General features: G+C 41.2%; 1 protein-coding gene across 1 annotated transcript in view; it reads left to right on the top strand.

Annotated features, from left to right (window-relative positions):
• LOC134496772 (leukocyte immunoglobulin-like receptor subfamily B member 2) overlaps window positions 1-20,314 on the top strand; it is a 64,677-nt gene extending 44,363 nt beyond the window's left edge. Inside the window, 6 exon segments of the mRNA XM_063302482.1 lie at window positions 8,217-8,516; window positions 13,160-13,462; window positions 16,704-16,997; window positions 18,097-18,210; window positions 19,782-19,819; window positions 20,159-20,314. Coding sequence (XP_063158552.1) covers window positions 8,217-8,516; window positions 13,160-13,462; window positions 16,704-16,997; window positions 18,097-18,210; window positions 19,782-19,819; window positions 20,159-20,314 — 1,205 coding nt within the window.
• The last annotated feature ends 3,872 nt before the right edge of the window (window positions 20,315-24,186 follow it).

Raw genomic sequence — 24,186 nt, 5'->3', positions numbered from 1 at the left:
AACCAGCTGCAAACCATCAGGGATTCATGGGTCAAATGGGTGTAGATACCTCAGATTTTGCATCTTTTTTTTTCTCCAGTTGGAGAGGGGAGGATGAAAAATCTACAGTAGTCTGTTCAGAGGCAGAGGCAGTACAAGTAGAGATAAGGGAGACATACGATTAACTCATTAAAAATCAGATAACTTTGCTAGAGCAGCTTCAGTTTTGCAAAACCTCTCTGGCCACTCAACTCTTGCAGATCTACATTCACCTCTTTTCAACATTTGTATGACAGGGTTGAGAGAAGAGGGTAGTTTAACGCAAAATAACCCCAGGACAATCTGGAGTTGAAACTAACCCTCTCTAGTTCAAGTGCTGTCTCGTTAGGGTATTTGCACCACATGCAAATCCCCCTTTAACCCAGGAAGAGAAGAGTTGAGGAAAGGGAGTTGTGAGAATACCGCCTATGGGTATGCCTGACATTGTTGTTTATTCGTTTAGTCGCTTCCGACTCTTCGTGACTTCATGGACCAGCCCACGCCAGAGCTTCCTGTCGGTCGTCAACACCCCCAGCTTCCAAGAAAATCTGACCATGTTCTTCATTTTAATTCAAACAAACCTATGAAGTTGTTTGCTATGCACATTAGACAAAAGGTGGCCCTGAGAGACGATCCAAAGGATGCGCATCTTCCGGTCACCACATAAACTTGGGGATGTAGTTCATGAGTAGGCAACCTTTTGGTAAATCTCCCATAACCATTTATCATGATTAATGAGCCAAAAAAACCAGTCTGGGGTAGTGGTTAAGGCACCAAGCTAGAAACCGGGAGACTGTGAGTTCTAGTCCCACCTTAGGCATGAAGGCAGGACTGGGTGACCTTGGGCCAGTTACTTTCTCTCAGCCCTAGGAAGGAGGCAATGGCAAACCATTTCTGAAATCTTGCCAGGAAAACTGCAGGGACTTGTTCAGGCAGTTGCCAGGAGTCAAGACTGACTCGAAGGCACCAAAAAAAAAAAAAGCCCAAATCATGGGAATTATAGTCTAAAGCAGAGTTTCTCAACCTTAGCAACTTTAAGATATGTGGACTTCAACTCCCAGAATTCCCCAGCCAACTTTAACATCTTAAAGTGCCCAAAGTTGAGAAACCCTGGTCTAAAGACACTAAGAAGGCACCAGCCTAGCTACCATGTTGAATTGCTGAATCCTCAATAATAACTAGCTTTCGAAATGATTCATTTCCTCTGACTGGCAAATGTTGCTCTAGAGGGAAAGGGCCAAGTCAGGGACGGAGAGCGTTAAGAACTATCAGACTGTGAATCAGAGAAAAGTAGTGTAAGAAACCAGCAGGAGCCTTCCTTAGAGGGCTAAGGCATCTTACACAATGAAGTTCTCTTTCAACATCTACTTTGTTGGTTGGTATTGCAGTCAGAAGACTAATGGTTTGCAATGGCTGGGTGGCTGCTGGATCAGAGCTCTTAATTCCTATTGCTCAGATACTGTGCTGCTAACTGAATGATCTCCTTTCCAGGATGGTGGCTGACCGGGCAGTGGCAATTATCTAGAGGTAAGTCAGTTTCAGCAGAAAAACAATTGCTATGTAGGAGGAGATGGAAAGGGAGGATCATATTGCCTCCCCAACAACTGCTTTTTGTTGTTCTGCATGAGGACAGATCCAAGCACATAAAAAGCAATTGTGTAGGCAGGTTGGTCCATAAAAAAATATATATATAACTGGGCCATGTCTTTATTTGGACCAACTGAGATGACACAAGTCTTTGAGTTTCTAGAACTCTTCCTTGGAAAGATATTACCAAAAGCCAGAGTGGAAAAAGAGTTTTGAAAGTTCAGAAATGAATCTACTGTGCATGCTCCATTTATGAGCTCTACAATTTGAAGATGGTCTCAGGACAAAATCTATAAGCTAAATGCCTTTATTAGCGAAAGGTGTCTGCAGCATCTAGTTTTGCCTTACGTTTAGGAACAAAGAAAACGATCCCACCACCACCACAAACACAAAAGAATTTTGTACCCAAAGTTTCCATGATATTTCTCCTTGGGCTGACTTGTGAATGATTATGTTTAAAAATCCCTTTAAAGCAGGGTTTCTCAACTAGGGTTGCGTGGAACCCTAGGGTTCCGCAAGAGGTTCCCTGGGATATCACGATTTATTTTAAAAATTATTTCAAATCCAGGCAACTTCACTTTAAAGACGTAAGTTTCATTCCTTATTGTCAGTTTAAGAACACCGCTAATGCATATAGACAGACCCACCCATGAAACAAATATAATAATTCTGTAACCTCTGGCCTATATTTGAGGCTGAATGTGCAGGGGTTCCCCAAGGCCTGAAAAATATTTCAAGGGTTCCTCCAGGGTCAGAAGGTTGAGAAAGGCTGCTTTAAAGTGTCCCTATTTTAGCTAAGCCGCTAGTTGGCTCACACACCGCTGTTGTTCAGAAGAGCCATGAAGGCCTGACTCTTCACCCAGGCCTTCAGTGAGGGAGAGTGAAACTCCTTGTGTCATAGTGCTTGCCATCTTTTATCTTTAACTTTTTTAATATAAATTTTATTTAAAGTTTTAAAGAGAAGATAAAAGGTAGCAAAAACTAATACAGAAGGAAGGGAGGGAGGGAGGGAGGGAGGAAAAAAGTGCAGAAAGGATTTAAAAAATAGAAAAAAGAAGGTTCCGATTTTGTTTGCAGCGAATACAATTAGAAAATTCTCTCTTACTGTATGGTTACTTTTTTCTATTATCTGACTTTTTTTCTAATCATCAAAACCACAAGTCACAAGTGCATTTTCTTCTGCTTCATGCAAAAAGTCTATAAGGGATTTCCAGTCAGCCATAAAGGTAGATGTTGTCTTTTATCAAGGAAGTCAATTTAGCCATCTCTGCAGATTCCATCCTCTTCACCATCCATTCCTCTGTTGTGGGTTGTGCTGAGACAGCCTTTCCACTTTTGAGCATATAATAATCTCACTGCAGTCGTCATATATGAAAACAAGGTTCCATGTCTTTTTTCTAGCTGTCCGTCCATTAGTCCCAAAAGAAAAGCCTCTGGGTTCAATTGTATATTAGTCTTTAAAATCTTCTGAATTAGTGTATGTATTTGTATCCAAAAAAATTTGGGGAGTCAGGAGGCAGTAATAAGTTGTTGTTGTTAGTTTGATTTTGGGGTAGACTTTTTGAACTATAGTGTCAACAGCCCTAAGGACATATATCTCTTAAGCACAATATTTATCTTCAAAACAACTATTGAGGCAAACAACATCTTCCTTTCTTTTTAGTAAAGCATAGTTCTATTCCAGGTTAAAACAGGGAAAAATTGTCTCGAAAAATTAAAACGTAACTTTAGTAAGGCATAGCATTCACACACAAACAAGTAACTAATATATTTCAGCATCCAGACTTGTGATGTATTTGCATGAAGGTCTGTCTGAACCTCATACGGGATGGGCTTGAAACATCCAGGTTATTTCAAATAGCTGAAACAACTTTTGCCGAAATTCCTTTATTATATTTAATTGTTGATGTCTCAAGTTTGACAGATATTTATGAGCAGACAACCTGAAATAACACCATCTTCTGTTCCAAATTATGAAATATTTTGTGGCAAGCATCTTTATCAATATATATTTTTGTGAGATGAATTTATGTAAGTAAAATTATGCTCCCCGGGTTTTGAATATTTGTACAGTGTCTTCTTTAGCAACTTCACTGACACTTTGCCTATCCAAGAATCAAACAAATAATTGATGACCCTAACACCCCTCCTTTTATGTTTCTTCTAGCTCTAAGTTCCACTGAATGATGGTAGGACATATCCAGATCAAAGTTAAAGAATGTAGAATCTTATCTATCAAATTAATTGTCAGCTTAATCCTTTTTGCTTCAACAGCCTCTGACCAATGGAGATTTTCCTTGATTCTTTATAAAATTCTCATCCAAATTAAATTGTGCCAGTGGTCCTTCCTGTGTCACAGACTAACCACCACAGATGCTGGCTTTGTACTTTTGTCAACTGTTTTCTGTGGCCCTGTATTTACATTCAGCTTGATCTGTAGCAAGCATGTAGAAACAGCACCTTAATCATCTAAAGCGGAATATACATTTTTTAATAATTAAATGCATTGTGTTTTTAAAAGTTTTATACGGAGTAACCTCTTCACTCAGGGATAAGAGTTTTAAAAAGCAGCCAGAAGCCCAGAGGCCAGAGTTAACAAGACTCTGAGAGGGCAGGCAGGGAGGGGTGTCAAAGCCCCACTCACTTTGTACATGCATGAGATGCAGCAAGTAGCACACATGTAAAAAAGGGCGGAGCTTCAATCACACAACTGCAGCTGCCATCTTGACTTTTGGATACTCTGGTGGATGCCCCTGTTTCTATATCCTTTTGAAGTCCCAGGTGGGCTTCAATATAGTAACAATCTATCCAAGTTATTCATTTAAATTTCCACCACATCTGGAAACAAAGGCTCTTTGGTCCACCCATACCATCAAAATAACCTTTCTCTTCTATTGCTTGGACTCTGCACATGTTTTCTTGCTATTATTTGCTAGATCCATAGCCTACCTCGGCTTTTTCTCCTGGAACTTGAGGCAGGGTACATATCCTGTATGGTTGTTTGGTCTGAGAGACTAGGACTGGCCCAAAGTCACCCAGGGCTGATCTGCACTGCCTGGTTGCTCTGCCATCAGAACAGGCAGGCAACTGTTTCCAGAGAGGAGAAACAGACAATAATGCTCCCTCTTGATCCCCACTCACCTTCAGAGAAATCTCAGAGCATGCGTTTCTCTGTTCCATTCCTGTCCATTTGGGCCGGAGCACTTCAATTAGCCACAGACTCAACTCCGTTTTGGGCACTGTGCTTCCAAGACTGTGGAAGAGCTTGTGGTGGAAAATTCAGAAGCACGGAGCCCAACACTGAGGAGAAGGAACTACATTTATTGCACTGGTCGTTGGGTGCCTGCTTTAAAGAAAGAGGGACCCCGAACAATGGGAAGGCAAAGATTTCTATAGAAGTTGAGGGCTACAAGGCAGGAAACCCTAGGGATCTGATTTGCTGGGAACTTTGGGGAAAGCTAGGCAGGTCCTTGTCCATGTGTGTGTGAGTGCCTTCGAGTCAGTGTTGACTCCTGGGGACTGCCTGGACTAGTCCCTGCAGTTTTCTTGGCAAGGTTTCAGAAGTGGTTTGTCCTTGCCTGCTTCCTAGGGCTGAGGGAGAGCGTCTGGCCCAAGGTCACCAGCTGGCTTTGTGCCTAAGGTGGTACCAGAACTCACAGTCTCCTGGTTTCTAGCCTGATGCTGTAATCACAACACCAAACTGGCTCTCGTATTTTGAAATAATATATAAATATATATTTATATATATTATTAGAATTTTTTATACATACAGTATATTATTAGAATTTGCATCCTAAAAAGTATCAGCAAATCAGCATGCTAATGAAGCATGCTGATTTGCTGATACCTCCAATAGGCCCAAGGTCTCCCTTCTGCCTTTGTGCCTAAGGCGGCACTAGAACTCACGGTCTCCCAGTTTCTAGCCTCGTGTCTTAACCACTCCACCAAACTGGCTCTCCACCTTGTCCGTGTGCCTGGGGTTATTTCTCTTGTTAGGCAAAGCAGCCCCTTTGGGGGGGCAGCAGAGCTGGGAAGCCCATTGTTAGAGGAGACGGAATGCTGAGGTCATCAGGCTGGTTGTGGAGGGGAAGTTGGGGCTTCTCCGTGTTGCAGTTCCCTCGTCAGGGCTGCCCTTGTTCCTCACTGTGAGCTGGTGAGGAGGCTTCTCTGCTTTGATTTAGATGGCATTGCAGGAGGCTGTGCCTGGGGCAGGGAGGGTCAGTTTGGGTCTGATAGGGTTAGGCAAAGAGGGGAGCTGGGTTTGACCTTGGTCACGCCTAAAAGACAGGGAGGAAAAAGGGTGCAGCCTCCATTTTATTTGCTACGTTTGTTTCTTCCACCACAAGTTCAAGTGGGTTTAAGGTAATGCTGCCAGGTGCTATGGGGTCTGGAAATCAGGCCCTGTGAAGAAAGGGAGCTGGGCATATTAACCTCACAAAAGAGAAGAGTGGAGGAGATAGGACCGTGGCCTACCAACGTCTGTCACCATCAGGGACTGTTGAGCAGATTCCTGCACTGAGCAGAAAGCTGGATTTGATGACCTCGAAGATCAGACATTCTATGCTTCTAAGAAGTAGATGAAGCCAGTAGTGGACAGGTAGGACCACTGAATGGAGCAGAGCTTAACACAGTGAAGAAGCTGCACACAAAAAAAGAATATGATCTTAAATCGCTTTAGTGAGCACATAGGTTATTGATACAGGTTATTGATCTTACACACTCAGCCCTCCCAAGCATAAAGAAATACAGGTTGATCTTACACACTCAGCCCTCCCAAGCATAAAGAAATACAGGTTGATCTTACACACTCAGCCCTCCCAAGCATAAAGAATCACACACTTAGACAAAGTAGGTTTAAAAGTAAAAAGAGTCTTACTGATTTTATTCTTGGTTCAGTTACATTTCCATTCAGAAAGGATGAAATCTTTGTTCTTCTTTTGTGTTCCCTAAACTTAATGAACTCTCAGCCCTATAGCTGCCAAGAGCTGCGTGGAAGAAAGTGGGAAAAACTCTTTTTGAATTCTTAGGCCCACCACATGGCCCAAGATGCAGCGAGAGGCAAAGCATGCTGCATGCTTTGCTCCCAGTGGAAAGAGGAGGAAGAGGAGAGAGAGAGAAAGTGGGAGTGGCAACAAACAGCTCCCTCGCCCATAGAGTCTGCGTCCTAGAGCAACTCATAAATATCCTAAATGAGGCATGCTGATTTGTTAACATCTCCAACAGTAGATACATGTTAGTTGCCACATCAGCAGGGTCATCCATGGAGAGAGGTCAAAAAAGTCAAGGTGGCAGTGTCGATTGGGCAACTTGCACACAAAGGGGCAGGGCTTTGATCATGCAATTACAACTGCCATCTTGTCTTGCCCTCCTTTGGAAGCCTTGGCACATCTCATCTTTTACTTCTGCTTGCCACCTTCTTCAACATCCTGCTTTACAAAGAAGGACAAACAGCAGTTGAGCAATTTAAAGGAGGATCACTAAGAAATCTCCTTCCTTTGTTAACTCATTCCAGAGACAGAGGAGAATTAAGCCAGTTGCATTCCATACATGGAGAAATAAAAAGGGAGCAAAGTCAGTGTTTTTGGTTAGGGATGTAATAGAATAAGATTGGTTGGGGGGGGGGGGTTGGATGTCTCTCTGCCACCAAGCTTCACAATGGCAGGAACATAAGCATGAGATAAAACCTGCTAGCATTTAACTTTCCACACAGCAGGGATCTACAAATAAAAATTGAAACAGAATGCAACAAAGCAAAACATAAATACATGATAAAGAGGTGCAGGCCAAAAGGTTGAGTACATTTCATAAGAAATTACATTGGAGGGAATTTGCATTTTTAAAGCTTGCAACAAAGAACATTTATACAGTACATCCACAGACAACCTCTTAAAAATAGCTGGTTCCTAAGCAATTTAGATTAACATGTCAGTATTCTAAGGGAAGATGCATAATGAAGCCTCTTTATGTTACAAGACATTGTGAACACATTTTAAAAATCTGTAGAAAAAATGCTAGGCACACATACTAATATAGATTGTAAAACTGACAAGGTTTTTAGCAATTTGCACATTTCTACTTGGGTCCTTGTTCGGTTCAAAATATTGATCCTCCTATGGAACTCGAGCCTTGTGCACAGGCTAAAAGAAATCATTAAGACGCTAATTAATGTAATACAACACAAGAAACATGTTCTTGTTACTCATTATCTTCTGACCTAAACATAGTGATCTGTGTTCCCTCACAATATGCCAGTCTCCCATTTTATGGCATCATATTGTCATGAGCTTGCTGACTCTTAGCGAAGATGTAGATTTTTCTCCAGGAGGATCTGTCCCCAACCTGCTTCTTTAGGTCTTCCAATGGTGCACTCATCAGCAGGGCAACTGAGTCCATCCATCTTGTTGCTTCTCATTCCTTCCACCTTTCCTAGCATTATGGACATCTCCAGGGAGCTAGGTTTTCACATAATGTGTCTGAAGTAGGATAATTTGAATTTGGCTGTATGTGGCTGCTAAGAGTTAACATTGACTTAATACAGTAGCACATAATCAATCAATCCTTGTGAGTTTGCCACCTTCCGGTTTTGTCTTTTTCCCTTCTCCCCACCCCAGGACAATATTACAGGAAGCCTTCCATCTCTGTGAGACCCAGCAATGTGGTCCCCTTGGGGAAAGCATTTTCCATCAGCTGCAAGAGTGAACTGTACACAGGAGCCGAGTTCTATCTATACAGAAGTCAGTCACCTAGGCATGTGAGAGCACCTCAGAAGGCGCAGTACTACGAAACTTTATTTCATTTCACTGATGCTAACCCACAACATGGGGAAATATACCATTGCATATATTGCTTCTCAACTGTTACACAATCCATCTGCTCAAATCCTAGTGATACAGTAAAGATCACAATAACAGGTGAGGACCAGGTCTGCATGCTCTTTTCACAGATGACCCTAAAGTAGAAAAATTGCACTAGACAAAAGCGCATGGTAGAGGTAAGAGACCTTTTCCTATTTTGTTTCATATCTTATTAACCTTGGCCACAGGTGACGTGTGGTACACTAAAAAAATTATTTTAGGGAAAGTAAAGTCTCCAAGTTGAGCTCCACACCCGGTGACCACATCAGAAGTTTCTTGTGACCAACAAGGATGTGGTTTGGCTGGGCTTGGCTGGGTTCTGTTTTTTCTGCTGCAGAGTGGCTAATGATGAATCCAGTCTGTAGCCTTTAAATGGCATTTTACTTGATAGAAAGCTGCTTAGACAAGCAGCCTACTGTTGATATAAAGGCGACACCCAGAAAAGCATTGGGGAAGGGGCCAGCAAAAACAAAGTTTCAGTCCTGCCATGTACATTTTGTGGTTTTACACTGCCGCCTAATGGCCATATTAGTTCATGGGGGCATTTCACCATAACTGTTGAGATTCCCTGAGAGTTTTCTTCTAGCGAGCATCAGCCAGGTGTTGTTACCTGCTGAAGCTACCTCATTTCAGTTAGAGGCTGCTTTCTCCAGCATTTCATGGGGATGGACAAAAGCATCCACCAACAAGACTGATGAACCAGTTTAGTTCTTTTAAGTCAGCTCTGATTCAAAAAGGCCATTTAAAAATATTTTGTTTGCTATAGTCACAGTGATGCAGGGGCCTTCTTGGGTCAGGCTGCCCTAGCCACGAGGCTGCATTTTGACATGCCATAACCCTAAAGTTATTCTGGGGAGGGAAGAGATAATGCACCTCCAGGCCCATTGCAGCAGCCAGCTCCGTTCCCTCAAAAGAAAGGCTGAGGCGAAGGCTACGTCATGCCTTGAAAAAGTCAAGACCTCATGGACATACACCAGATTCTCCATCTTTGGTTTTCTGTGGTCCTCTGAAGCAAGAGTAAGCAAGATCTTCAAGGGTTAGCTTGGCCTCCTGTTTTTCAGAGGACCACAGTGACAGCAGGCTGTGGCATAACGTCTCAGATAGGGACAGGACTGATGTTTTCTGCCCCATTTTTTGGCCTTTGGGTGGGGGAGTGGGGGGGTGGGTGAGTATGGTGGCAGAAGGCCTTTGGGAAGAAAAACTGCTTCCGTTCTCACCCTTAAGTCCTCCCGGGGGAAAAAAAAGCCAAACATTGTGCCCCCCACTTTCAACCACAGAATAGTACATTGCAGCAGATGTGAGAAATTACAGGGCAGTGAAGGACAGGAAGAAGAGAACGCAAGACGTAAATAATTTTAAAAGAGCAGGAGGCAGTGAGGGTGTTGGCAGCTTACCTCACAAATAGTGACCCAGCCCAAGTGGGGAAAAATCTGGGGGAAAGCATTTAAAATAGTCCAAGAGACTCCATCTTATTTAACTATTAATGAGGGTGAGAAAATCCTCTTATAATACCCAAGAGTCTGTATTTATCCACCCCCACCCCCCGAAAATAAAAATTAGCATTAAAGATACCTCACTGAAATCTGTATAGTTCTGACTTCCTTGATCTTGCCCAGCTGTGGGAGGCTTGGTATCCATCTTGGAAACTGTAATAGGACTTTCCCGGCCTCATTTATAGTGAGTGAGTTAAGCAGAGTCTGAGTGATTTGAAATGCTTCTTCCCAGATTTCTCTTCACCCAAGCTGAGTTTCAGCTTATGAAATAAGTTGTTAAATGACTGTTATCCCCACAATCTCTCCTCTCACTACCTCCCACCCCTAATTTTGGAGATAAAAAAAGAGCTGCTTACCATTTACAATCTTGAGGTGCTGAGGGCACATATAGAGGTTGTGAGTTGTACACTTCTGCTGAGTAGAATTACAGAATCTGTAGCCGAAGGCATTGTGGAAAAATGGGTTTATTTGGCCAGAAATGGCATAATCTAAATTTATGTAGGGATTGATGGATATAATTTAAAATCTCACCTCTTAGAAATACAAGGTTCTTTACAGAGATTAACTCTAGGGTTTTGGCTCACTTTGAAAATTACTTGGCAGAAGTGCTTCAGACCTTGTGCAAGAACGAGTGCAACTGTTCTCTGTTAATTGTTAAAAACTATTTTTTCCAGGCTTCTCCTTAAGCATCACGTTAAGTTGGCTCCTTAAAATAGCTGCAGCTTTTTTTCAGGGGCCTGCAGAAGCCTGGGAAAAAATGGCTGTTATCATGAATGGCAGGATCCAAAATACTCCTGAATCATTTTTGAAGTGTGCACAGGCCTTGCTCTCCTTTCTTACCCATTCTTTTTTCCAGTAGCATAATAATATCATTTATTCAGAGGATTGGCTAATTATGAACAATTAACACTGTATTTAATAATTACTCTGAAGAGATGGTATAATGTCGTTGTTTCTCTTTGAAGGGGTAAATTAACAAAAGTCCTCCTGAGTACTTAATTGCAGAACGAAGGTCATGAGGGCAATCAGTGTTTTTTCTTTTGTTTTAGATAGACTGGTTATTTCCTTTCTTTTTCCTCTTCTTTTTACTCTGTTCCAGTCAACTCTGTCTTCCCTCTTTTTCACCTTGCGTTCTATTACCTTTCTGGTGGTCTTCGTTATAAGGAAGTGGCCAATTCAACAGCAAAAATCTACAGTTTCATAACATACATCAGGACACCACATAAGTGGGGCACCTCCAGGGGAGGTATGGCAAACTGAAGATGTCTCCGTGAAAGCGGAGCCGACGACCATGGTAAAGACCAAAGAACCGGTGAGTAGACCAGCCCTTTGGAATTTCTCCAGATAAGGAGAGGATGGGAGATCATCCATGTTTGCTCCAGACAGCTGCTCCTTGCAAGGAGACCACAGGACAGTGGTTTTCCATGAGTTTGAGCACCAGGAGACAAAGGGATTAGCCATCTTGCTCACAACTGTGGCCGAGCCTTTTAAAGGACACTAAGCCTCACTTTCTAATTGCTTTTGGAAATTGCCTATGAACCATCTTAAAGCTATTAGAGACCTTGGGAACGACAAGTTTGAAAAGTCACCAGGAGAGTTTAGCTTCAACTCTGAACAAAAGAAAAATTAATTACAAGTTTAAGAATTTAAAGAATTTGAAATAAACAGCAAAAAGCTACATAAGGGTTCGATCTAAGAAAGTTACGAATGGATTAATGGTCTAGTTAAATTTGGAATATTGACTTTTACTATAAGATTTTGGAATTAACTATGGAAAATAAATAACTTCTCTTGGGAATTGGCTATCTTCACGTATAACAAAGGTAAACAACTTTATGATTTTAGAAGCTGGCCACTAAAGCGGACTAAAGATTCTAAGTAGAAGGGGAAAAAAATACAAACCTGCTTTTGGTGTCAGTTACAAAATGGCACAAAAACATCATAACATTGGAAATATTAAAGGAGATCTTTGAAGAATGGAGCCAGAAATTAGTAGCTACAATATCAACAATGTCAGTAATGATGTCTGCTTCTATGGATAGACTATGTCCAAAAGATGTTAATGAGGAAATGACAAATGTGGAGCAAATTTTGTGTGACAGGACAGAGAAAGTACCAAAAGTGGAACTACAAATGACAGGCCAAAAGAATGATTTGGAAAGGGACACTTTATTGGGTATACAAAAGAAACTGGCTGAAGTTTTAAAAATTAAAGGGGAAATACAAATGACAAACCAAGAAAATGACCTGGAAAGTAGTCTCTTACTGGATCTTCAAAAGAGGCTTGTTAAACCCTTGAAGAAGTCTGTGCGATGGGATAAAGAAGAATTGAAGAGAAATCAAATCCTATGACAGTGTTTAAATGAACTAAAGATTAAGACTGTTAGAAGTAAAAGGAAGGAATATAAGTTCATTTATTTGATCAAGGTTAAAATAAGACACTTTTAATTAAGTTCTGGTGACCCTTTATGGACTTTTTGCTGACAGCAGGATTGAAAAGTTGATGTTTTATGGATTTGCTTATAGATAAGGGATGGGATATAGGATGGAGAGATATCAATTTGTAATCTTATAGGGAGTGAAGAATTACTAAATTTGTCTGTACTTGTTGTAATGAAGGTTGGAAGTCACTTTTTTATATTTTTCTTTTCTTTTTCTTTATCATATTCTTTTTTTCTCTTCTTTTTTCCTGCACTTTTAATTCTTTCTTACTATTCTTTTTCTTTAAGCTTAGTTTGTATTAGTTTTTACTATTTTAATCAAAATCCTTAATAAAAAATTATATACAAGAAAAAAAAAGACACCATGCAAGGTGCTGGGGTGAAATATCTGGGTGGCTGGGTGTGTTTAATTTTTGGAGGTACCCATGGGTGTCTGCATGGGGTGACAAAATTGCAAGATAGCAGGTGTGACATTGCCTAAGATCATTCCCCTGCTAGTGATTTATAGCTTCTTCATACCATCACCAAGCCATTGCTGAAGTGATATAAAGCCTGTCTGCATTACTGCTATTTTGGCACGAGGATTGGTTGACTCTTGAAGGCACTATACACTGCTAACATTCCTTTGTAAACCACCCAGAGTTGTCTGTTCGAGATGGGCAGTGAAGAAATTCAATAGATAGATAAATAAATAAATAACCTAGAAATGATCTAAGTCAAAATTTTTGACTCTTCCAACCTCATTTGCATTCTGTTTCTGATCTAGGACAGCCTTATCCCAAACCTTCCATCTCAGTGAGTCCAAGAAACATGATCACTGTGGGGGGAAATGTCATCATCCACTGTAAAAATGAAAAGTTTCTTCAAGCAGAGTTCTATTTATTCAAAGAAGAAGCTTCATCTGAGTCTCTTCACCGTATTCTGAAGACATCTTGGAAAGAAGCTACATTCCCTTTTATCGGGGTTAATAAACTGAATGGAGGACTCTACCGATGTAACTATTGCTACAAGTCGACTTATTATGAATTATGTTCAAATTACAGTGACCAAGTACCTATCAGTATAAGAGGTAAGAGCTAATCTCAGTCCCTGTATTGCAAAGAAAACTAACTTTTTTGTATTTTTCATATCAGAAAATCAAATGGGAAACCTATATTAATTTTTTAAAAAACACAGATGACAATGTTCATGACAAACGCATCTCACACCATGAAATGTTCTTTGCAAGAGTGTTCTGCAGAATATATTGGCTGAAAAACAGATTCCTTTTGGATCTTGGTGCTGCAGTACTACTTTATTTCTAAATCTCAAGGAGCAATGTATTCCAGTCATGACTCTCACCATCAGACACATGACCTGATGTAGGATAAGATACTAGAACCGATTACAAAAAATGAATTCTTATTCCACAAGACAGTTTCTGCCTACCAGTCAGTATCCAGGGTATCATGAGATTTAAGACAAAGTGCATTTCCTACCATTTCCCAAAGCTGCCAGTATCAGCAGCCAAATTTGGCAGGGAGCATCAGAACTCTAGCCACCATCTTGAAAGCTGGAGTGTCCCAGCATGCAGAAAGAAAAAAGAGGTGGAACCATAACCAATTTCCAAGGGTACGTTGTCTAAACACTGACTGTATACCAGCCTGAAAAATACAGGCCGCCTTGTTTTTTGCTCCTTCAAGTCAGCGTTGACCCCCAGAAAGATGGGTTTAAGCAGTAAGATCCCATTTCTTCAAACTCATACATGAAGCAGAATTTCCTCTGGTTTTGAAAAATGGAAATTTCACAGCTGGGATCTTTGATTAAACCCTTTGAAGAGTATGTCATATCCTGCTATCACAAACATTGAAAAATGCTTAGTAAAAGTAGTGATTTTATAAACATAATAGACAGGAAGAGAACTACAGCTGAGGACACTGAATATAAGTATGTAGATCCAGACCAGTGTTTCTCAACCTCGGCAACTTGAAGATCTGTGGACTTCAATTCCCAGAATTCCCTGTGCTGGTGGGGATTCTGGGAATTGAATCCCACACATCTTAAAGTTGCCAAGGTTGAGAAACACTGATCTAGACCAAGTGGGATATAAACCAACATTTATTTTATTTTATGTTATTTATTTTCATGATTCACAATCAGAAATCACAGTTTTCAATCGGAAATATGATGCATGATAAAGCCAAGGGATGTGTTGTTTATTCGTTTAGTCGCTTCCGACTCTTTGTGACTTCATGGACCAGCCCACGCCAGAGCTTCCTGTCGGTCGTCAACTCCCCCAGCTCCCCCAGGGACGAGTCCGTCACCTCTAGAATATCATCCATCCATCTTGCCCTTGGTCGGCCCCTCTTCCTTTTGCCCTCCACTCTCCCTAGCATCAGCATCTTCTCCAGGGTGCCCTGTCTTCTCATTGTGTGGCCAAAGTATTTCAGTTTTGCCTTGAATATCATTCCCTCAAGTGAGCAGTCTGGCTTTATTTCCTGGAGGATGGACTGGTTTGATCTTCTTGCAGTCCAAGGCACTCTCAGGATTTTCCTCCAACACCACAGTTCAAAAGCATCTATCTGCCTTTGCTCAGCCTTCCTAAAAGCCAAGGGATACGCCCAACTATTATGGAAAGCCCATATCAATCCTGGCTAAAGAGATCAGTCCCAGCATCTAGTATAAGCAGCTTCATTCAATCCTAAATTCTCCTCCTGAGAGAGAAGAGCAAATATAGTTGAGGAATATCTCTTTGTAACACCAGTTGCAACAATGCTGATTCCTCGATATGTCCACTAGATGTTCTTGTCTTCCTCTGGATACTTAGAAGGATCAATCAAATTTATGGAATTCCAGATGAAATTTAAACAAATTTAACAGAAGAGAAATTTATGGAAGAGAACTCTATTATTGGTTTAATGTGTTTATTTTATGATATATTAATGTTTGTAATTAGATATACTGGGGATGTTTTCATTATTTTTTACCATTTCTTGTAAACTGCCAAGAATCTTAAGTGTGCCCAGAATTGAAAAAATATGTTTTATGCCAAACTAATTGAAGTCCTGCCAAGATGACAGTGAAACAATGAAACTTCTCTTGGCTATTCACACACATAGTTCTGGATGGATGGATGGATGGATGGATGGATGGATGGATGACGTGTCATCAAGTCATTGTCAACTCTTAGCGACCACATAAATAGATTTTCTCCATGATGACCTGTCCCTAACCTGGTTCTTCAGGTCCTCCAATGGTGGGCCCATCACCACTGTAACTGAGTCCATCCACCTTGCTGCTGGTTGTCCTCTTCTCTTTCCTCCTACCTTTCCCAGCCTCCTCCAGAGAACTAGGTCTTTGCAGAATTTGTCCAAAGTAGGATAATTTGAGCCTGGTCATTTGTGCCTTGAGTGAGAACTCTGGGCTGATTTTTTCAATGATCCTTTGGTTTGTTTTCTTGGCTGTCCATGGTATTCTCAAGAGTTTTCTCCTCAGAAAATGGAAGATCTCTTTTGAGTTGAATTTGATTCCTGATAACTTAATAAACAACCCTATGTGCTTTCCTTGGCAACAGTACAGTTATGGTTTGCCATTGCTTTCTCTCAGAACATCTTTTTAAATTTCCCAGTAGAGCCTACACCCATGGAGTTTCTGGTAGTCTCCAGTCCAGATACTAATCTGGTCTAATTCTGTTCAGTTTTTTGAGATGGGCCAAGGTTAGCTAAGATTAGGTTACAAAATAGTGGCTGTGTTCATACAACACATTGAACTGCTAAACAGCCAGCCTCATTTTAGCCTAGCATGATTTGTGATCCCATAAAATTGGGTTGATTCTATAAACCATAGTTAATCATAGGTAAGCATTTTGAATAAATGATTTGTGCGTGTGTGCTCCTTCAAGTCAGTGTTGACTCCTGGTGACTACATGGACTAGTCCCTTGGCAAAATTTTCAGAAGTGGTTTGCCTTGCTTTCTTCTTCCCAGGCTGAAAATGTGTGACTGGCCCAAGGTCACCCAGCTGGCTTTGTGCCTAAGGCAAGACTAGAACTCACAGTCTTCTCTTTTTCTAGCCTGGTGCTTTAACCACTACACCAAACTGGCTCTCTTTGTGTAAATGAACACCTTGTATTATGTATTAGCTTAATCCTAAACCTTGCCTCTGGGCTACATATTTAAACTAGCCTTAGTTATGCACCAACAATAGATTATTATCAATTCAGTGGCAGATTGATTGATCTGGACACAATTAACAGCATTACAATTAACATATATGCAAGGTGAATATCATCCAGCCTAACTCTGCTTCCTCAATGATTTTTTCTTGGATCTAGATCCCAGTCTCCCCAAACCGTCCATCCTGGTGAAACCCAGAGAAAGAATTACTCCAGGACAGAATATCACCATTGAGTGCCAAGGCCCGAAGAGTGATCTGAACTTCTCCCTACACAAGGATAACAGGGACCTGCTAGCATCACAGATTACAGTGTCAGACAAGAACTCAACTGAATTCCCCTTCTTTATGTTGGGCTTTGAAAATACAGGAAACTACACCTGTCAGTATAATTCAATGGAATATCCTTTTGTGTGGTCAGAGCCAAGTGACCCTGTGGAGTTGTTAGTGAGAGGTGAGAAGCCTGGCTCATGTTGCATTCTAAGGTATCCCAAGTCTCTCTCCTTCTGTATGAAGTAAGGGCTGCCGGGGTAGCCTCAGGAGGAATATGTGGATCCTGCTGCCTCAGAGACGGAGCCCTCTGACCCAGCCCTGGATCCTAAACCAGCATGACAAGGTTGCAAACTGTTGGTTATAACTCCAGGGAGTTGCAATTTTTAAAAAAAGGCTGGTTAGGTTTGCACAGGCAAAGCAGAGAACAATAGCAAGTCTTGAGAGCTGGCAAATGTGGGTCTAGACATCTATCACAGCAACACAGTGACTGGTGTCATCATGTTGCTGGTATGGCACTTCATAGTATTGTCACAGTTTTTGAAGAATTTGTAGAAGATATACAAGTTATGGGAGTTCAGTATTTTTATCCATTATTTTAAATCTCTAGGCTTTCAAAACAGAAAAGGTTTTGTTGAGTGGTAAGGGAAAAAAACCATTAAGAAGGTATGATGGAAGTTATGTATCTTTTAGTAAGTGGTGCATTTCTTCCTTGGCCAGACCTAATCCTAATGCAATCATTAGTTTTATGCCACGATATGGTTGCACAGGTGTAGCAATGGTTTTTCGGGGGGCAGGGGGTGTTGTTGCAGCATCCCAAAATTGGAGAGTCTCTGCACTATCAAGCAAGGGATCCCTGGTACCCAAGGAAAGTGATCCCCACATTTGTTTGAGGGTCTGGAATGTTCCACAGTAGGTGAAGACTACAGCTGTATTCATATATCGTGATAAGCCCAAACCAAGCAAGCAACACTACAACTTAGTGTACAGGCCATACCCATTTTTGGTTGAACACCTACGGACTGATGGGTGGGATGTGAACAGATAATCTCACCATGTTCTTGGCAATGCTTCTCAGTATCCCTATTGACTATGTTGTGTGAGGCTTGTGGGAGTTGTTCTAAATAGTTTGTGGTCCTCTACTGTTAAACTTTGGAGATAAATAAATACATGTCTTTCTCTCAGTCAGTGCCACATTTCCTTTTAAACTTTAGGTATTGTCAGTGGTTGGTAAAATAAATCACCTGCAGACAGTCTAACTTCTGATATCAATGATTTTGCAGAAGATACATTTCCAGAATCCATGACACTAATCTGGGTGAGCATTACTTCAGGTGTTGTCTTGCTTCTCATCCTCCTCCTGTTGATCTTTCTCCTGTACCAGAAAAGGAGGAAAGGTAAGAGGACCTCCAGATATACTACTTGATAAAAGCTGATGTTCGAGGATGCACAATTGAGTCCAGCCCTGATAGAAGCTTTATCATGCTGTGTTTGTAATTTTTTGAAGAACTATTTAGTCAGAAAGAGACATTTGCAAGCTCAAGAACAGCAAATATTAGTTGAATCCTAAAACTGCAGTTCTGACACCCAAAGTGCCATTAAAAATAAAGCCAACAAAATATTCACTTCATTAAAAGAATCTTGAATGTGCCTAAATGTTTAATTGATATATTTTAAAGAAAGCTAGCTGGAAGAGACAAAGCCCACTGGTACTTATTCAAAAACACAAAATTTACAACACAAATCTTTAGGTGATTGTTCAGAAAGACACCTGAGTTCAATCATGATTCTTTCAGCATAAATATGTAACTATAGGAGAGAAGGCCATGCTGACTCACTGAGACTTACATAATGATGTTCTCTATATTATTTTTTTAAAAAGCATCTAGAACAGCTCTCCCAAATCCTGAAGCCCTCCAACAGCATTGGACTACAGCTGTCATAACCTCTAAGCAGTTCAAGTACTAATCATGCTAGCTGAGTTATCTATTAATACTTAGAAAGCACCAGCTAGGGAAATGGGTTTTCTGCATAGATATCCTAGAACTCTTTCAGTACAATAATTTTTGGAGTTCTGGTTTTAAGCCCAAAGTAGCTTTGTTCATGGGGAAAGAGTACAGGTGCACTAGAGCAATATATATGTTTATAGGAGGCAGAAATTCAGAGTCACATTTGTGTTATATAGTTTGTTTCTAAAAGAGAAAATAAAAATAAAATAATCAGAAAAACCCTCTAACCTAAATGTCTGCTTTTGTAGCCTTCAGAATTAAGAAACAAGATCAAAACAATATATTAAATGTTAATGGTACATGCTGGGTAAATATTATGAACTTATAAAATAATTGAATTGATATAGGGCCACTAAGGGGAAAAATAATAGTGCAGATGTATAAGCTGTGATTCAATACATACTTACCTGGACAATGTGTTCCTAGGATGAATAAGCTTGCCCTGTTTATGAGGACCAAAAGCCCCAAAATTACTCAATGCAATATTTTAACATTTAATACTTAGAAATATTTCAAGAGAGCGCAGTCCACATATCCTTTCCTGTTGTTATTTAGAATTACAGCTGGAGGAAAAGGAAGGAAATCACATTTGTGCACTTCCCATATGCCTCCTGGGGAGAATAACCTGAAGACAATTAATTACAAGTATTGATTTGAGTAGTACTGCATTCATTCTAATTGACTAAGTTGGTTTGTAACTTACTTGTCTTACTTTGACTTACTTTGTTTTGTAAAACAATCTGTTTCTCAAAATAGGAATTGCAGCAAAACCAATGCTTAAAGAAATTGGAAAATGTTCTGCCCCACCTCATTAACTTGGGAAAGGGCATTTTTCTTCCATTATTTGACTAATTATGAACAATAATTTCCATACAGCAGCATTTCCAGTTTGAAATGAAACTGACAAGGCAAAGAAACAAAGAAACAAAAACCTCAGAAACCTCTCTCTCTCTCTCTAGATTCTATTGCTGATGAAAGAAAGGAACCAGTCGATCCAGTAAGATTTTTTTATATGCTCATGACTGTCTTCAGAAAATGTTCTAGGCCAGAGTGTCGACCTTAACTAGCCACTTATTGCACGATTGTTCCATTTAAAGCCCAAACATCTGTACGAATGTAGCAGTCTTGCTAATCATGCCTTTCTGCCTGTCTTGCCTTGACAATTCAAGTGGAAGGCAGGTCAGTGTAATACTGCCACTTTTTACCACCTGGAAGCTATTCTTTGCAGGAAAGTGGGAGGGCCGTCCTTAATTGCAAGATGTTGCACCGCCTTATCCTTAAGCAGTGGGAACAGCACTTTAGTCTCAGTCTCTTCTTCTTCTCTCCCCCCTAACAGTCCCAAGATGTCTACGCTGAAGTAACTCCCAATGAAATCACCTATGCTGAACTGAATCATGACTCATTCCAGACCAAGCAAGAGACCGATCCTGACGAAGTCACTAAACCATGTGTCTATGCTTTAATAGCCCCACATAAAGTCCATTGGAATTAACAGAGAGGGTGACTCAGTTCTGCTAGGATCTTGGCATACCATTCCATGGACACGCAGCACGTGGCCAGCTCAAATACAGCACACAACATTTTTTCCTCCATACGGAGGGGTGTAACTCCAAAGCATTGCTACCAACAGGTTGTGGTCAGATCGCAGCACTTTCTGGACTTAAGAGAGTTGGAAAAGCCAAACAAGGACAAACCCATCTGCCTCCCAAAGACCCTATTCTTTAAAAGTTTTCTTAATTTAGATGAGCTGGAAGAAAATTGCCTGAAACCACAGAGTGTGGAGAAGGGGAATAAAGAGGAGAAGGAACAGGTTTTATTCATATTCTGTGCAAGCACCACTTAGGATTGTGAACTCAAATGACCGGTAGTATATCTAACATGACAGGTAGTAAAGGGTAAAGGTCTCCCTTGACATTAAGTCCAGTCGTGTCCGACTCTAGGGGGCGGTGCTCATCTCCGTTTCAAAGCCGAAGAGCCGGCGTTTGTCCATAGACGCTTCCGTGGTCATGTGGCCGGCATGACTAAACGGAACGCCGTTACCTGCCCACCGAAGCGGTACCTATTAATCTACTCACATTGGCATGTTTTCGAACTGCTAGGTTGGCAGGAGCTGGGACGAGCAACGGGAGCTCACCCCGTCAGGCGGATTCAAACCACCGACCTTCTGATCGGCAAGTTCAGCAGCTCAGTGGTTTAACCTGCAGCGCCACCGTGTCCCTTCTGGTAGCCATGCATAATTACAACTGCAGGATACACAGAGATTACTGAGCCCTTTGTTTTTCACACATATAAACCATGGCTTAATTTTCTATCACCATTTAAGGGACATTTTCCCAATCACACACTGGGGGGTTTATAATTCTGATCTTCAGCAAGCCTCACAAAAAGCTTAGGTGCAGATGAAGTACCTCTTCACTGACACTTAAGCTTGTATATATCAGCTCTGTGGGCCAGCCCCATTTTGTGTTCCTTGTTTTATTTAAAAACAGAGGGGCCAACACCAGGAAGCACAGGAGAAATGCCTACATTAAAATACTGAAGGAGTACTTGGACTTATTACTGGCAGATGAATATTTTAGAAACATGATTATTCCTTGATTAATCTTCACTGGAGAACTAGTTCCCTCAAATCTCAACCAGGTTTAAATTTACAGTTCATAATAATATGCATATATGAATTACATTTCAACATTTGGATTTATAAAAGATGGATTATCACTTCAGATTCTTAGCACTTCGGATGCTGGGGGTGGGGTGGGGGCTAGAAACCAAGAGTCTGAGGCCGGACTGGTCTGCTGCAATAAACAATACACAGGAACCAAGTTGCTGGGTTTCTTCTTTTCTAGTCCTTGCAGTGTCGCAGTTTCTTTTTAAAACAGTCCCCAATTAGATCGACCCAGATGCAAGAGAGACACAAAAGCACTGGACCCTGGATGGGGGGTTTCTTTATACCTCCCTATAAAGGTTGGGGAGATGTTTTATTTTGTGAAAACACACATATAAAAGTGATCTGTGAGTGCTTCCCATATTCTATTCTATTGCTATCTCTATACTATTACTACGATAATTACTATTACAATATACTATTACTATGACAATGTTTATACTATTACCTGTTACTCTATTATAATTACCTATATACTATGCTCTATACCAGTGTCTCTCAACCTTGGCCACTTTAAGCTGGGTGGACTTCAACTCCCAGAATTCCCCAGCCAGCCATGCTGGCTAGGGATTTCTGAGAGTTGAAGTTCACCCAGCTTAAAGTGGTCAAGGTTGAGAGACACTGCTCTATACTATTACTATTCAATATACTATTACTCTATTACCTATTAAAGGTAAAGTTTTCCCTTGACATTAAAGTCCAGTCGTGTCTGACTCTAGGGGGCGGTGCTCATCTCCGTTTCAAAGCTGAAGAGCCGGCGTTTGTCTGTAGACACTTCCGTGGTCATGTGGCCGGCATGACTAAACGGAATGCCGTCACCTGCCCGCCAAAGCAGTACCTATTAATCTACTCACATTTGCATGTTTTCGAACTGCTAGGTTGGCAGGAGCTGGGACTAGCAATGGGAGCTCACCCCGTCACACAGATTCGAACCGCCGACCTTCCGATTGGCAAGCTCAGCAGCTCAGCGGTTTAACCCGCAGTGCCACCGTGTCCCTTCTATTACCTATTACAATTACCTATATTCTATGCTCTATACAGTACTATTACTAGTATGCATCAAGGTTTCTTTCTTAAGCCTGTTCTGTCTTAAGTCCCCTGAGGTTTCTTCTTTTTCTGTGAATGGCCAGCATGTAGAGCTCTTGCACCTTTTTTTACATCTGCTTTGTCTTGCTGGGCCGCCATACTCCTTTTCCTGTTTTGGACTGTCCACTCCTTCTGAAGGAAAAACACCTTCTTTCGTTTGGCTGCTGTACTGTTCACTGGCGACTGAAGAGCTCCAAAACAGACCTCACCTCTTCCTCCCCCTACACCTGTCAAGGTTGCAGCTTTATTGGCAACTCTGCCGTGCTGACGCTGGGGAGAAGGCAACATAGGGGCCTGCAATTTTGCTAAGCAGCCTCCTCTTCCACATGCAATAAATCTAGCTTATGAAGGGTTGTATCCCTGAATCACTGCCTGTGACTTTATTTCCAATACTGGTCAGGAAGACATCTGACAAATTACAGCCAAAGAGCAGAGTTTTGTCCATCTTGATATTAATACAGGGTTTTGAACAGTAACAATCCCAAGGTAATATTCAACATCCTCTTGAGTATGTAGCATTTTTACTTAGAAACTGCATCTATCCAGCTTTTCCACAATACTCAGAGAAGCCCAGAATATTTATAAAATATAATGCATATGAACAAGGCATTGAAAGCAGTATTTGCTCAACTAGCACATGAATAGCTATTTAATGTTATTTTTGCCTGCATGAAGAACCAAGAGAAGTGGTGATGGATGGCGTGATGGAGACAGTGTGGAAAAGGATCAGAATTAGCTGTTTTCTGCACCAACTTCCTTCTACATCTGTTGGGATCAACAACGCATACTGAAAGTTTCTACAGTTTGGGCCTAAGCTGGCAAACAGAAAGGCTTTGCAGAGGAGACTATATTGTATAAAGCAAGCAAAAAGCCACAATGTTGTGGCCCTCAGCTGTGAAGTAAAAAACTGAAACTACTTCCTCAACTGAGGCAAAGGAAAAGTTATATAAAAGTCAAGTCTCAGCATTGGACACATCCTGTAGAATTTTACAAGTGTTGATAGAACAGTGGTTATTGTACTGTCTTACAGAAAAATCTTCTTCCTAGCATTTTCCCATTATTGCGGGGTCTGCTTTTCCAATCCTGAAATGCCACTTTGCCCAATCGTCCACATCCTCAGGGCGCAGACCCTCAATTTGCATGTCCTTATTGATGGTGTCTTGCCATCTCTGTTTCGGTCACCCATGTGGCCGCCAGCCATCGATTTTAAGATGGTAAACTATTTTGGCGACAGTGGAAGGTTCCGCTGTAAGGACATGTCCGTACCAACAAAGCCGGCTTTCTCTCATCTTCTCTGTAATTAATGACACGCCTAGTTGCTGTCGGATGGCATCATTTGTGATGTGATCGAGCAGGGAGATGCCCGATATCCAACAGAGCATATGCAGCAATGGTCCATTCCTCCACGTGGTGCTGCTGGAAACTGCCCCCCATTTGGGGTGGGGCTGAGCTGAACATGGACCCCGACGTCAGGCCATGGCAACAGGTCGGTCAGTATTTGTCGCAACAAACGGATCTTTCAGAAAAGTAAATTATTTTAATATAGTGGTTTTACCTGTTTCACGTTCTTTCTTTTCCCTTTTCAACTAAAGCTAAAGTTACTTACAGCATGT

Source organism: Candoia aspera, chromosome 4, assembly GCF_035149785.1.
Source record: "Candoia aspera isolate rCanAsp1 chromosome 4, rCanAsp1.hap2, whole genome shotgun sequence".
Lineage (NCBI taxonomy): Eukaryota > Metazoa > Chordata > Lepidosauria > Squamata > Boidae > Candoia > Candoia aspera.
The sequence above is the reverse complement of the archived record's forward strand: the minus strand, read 5'-3'. Positions and strand labels throughout refer to the sequence as shown.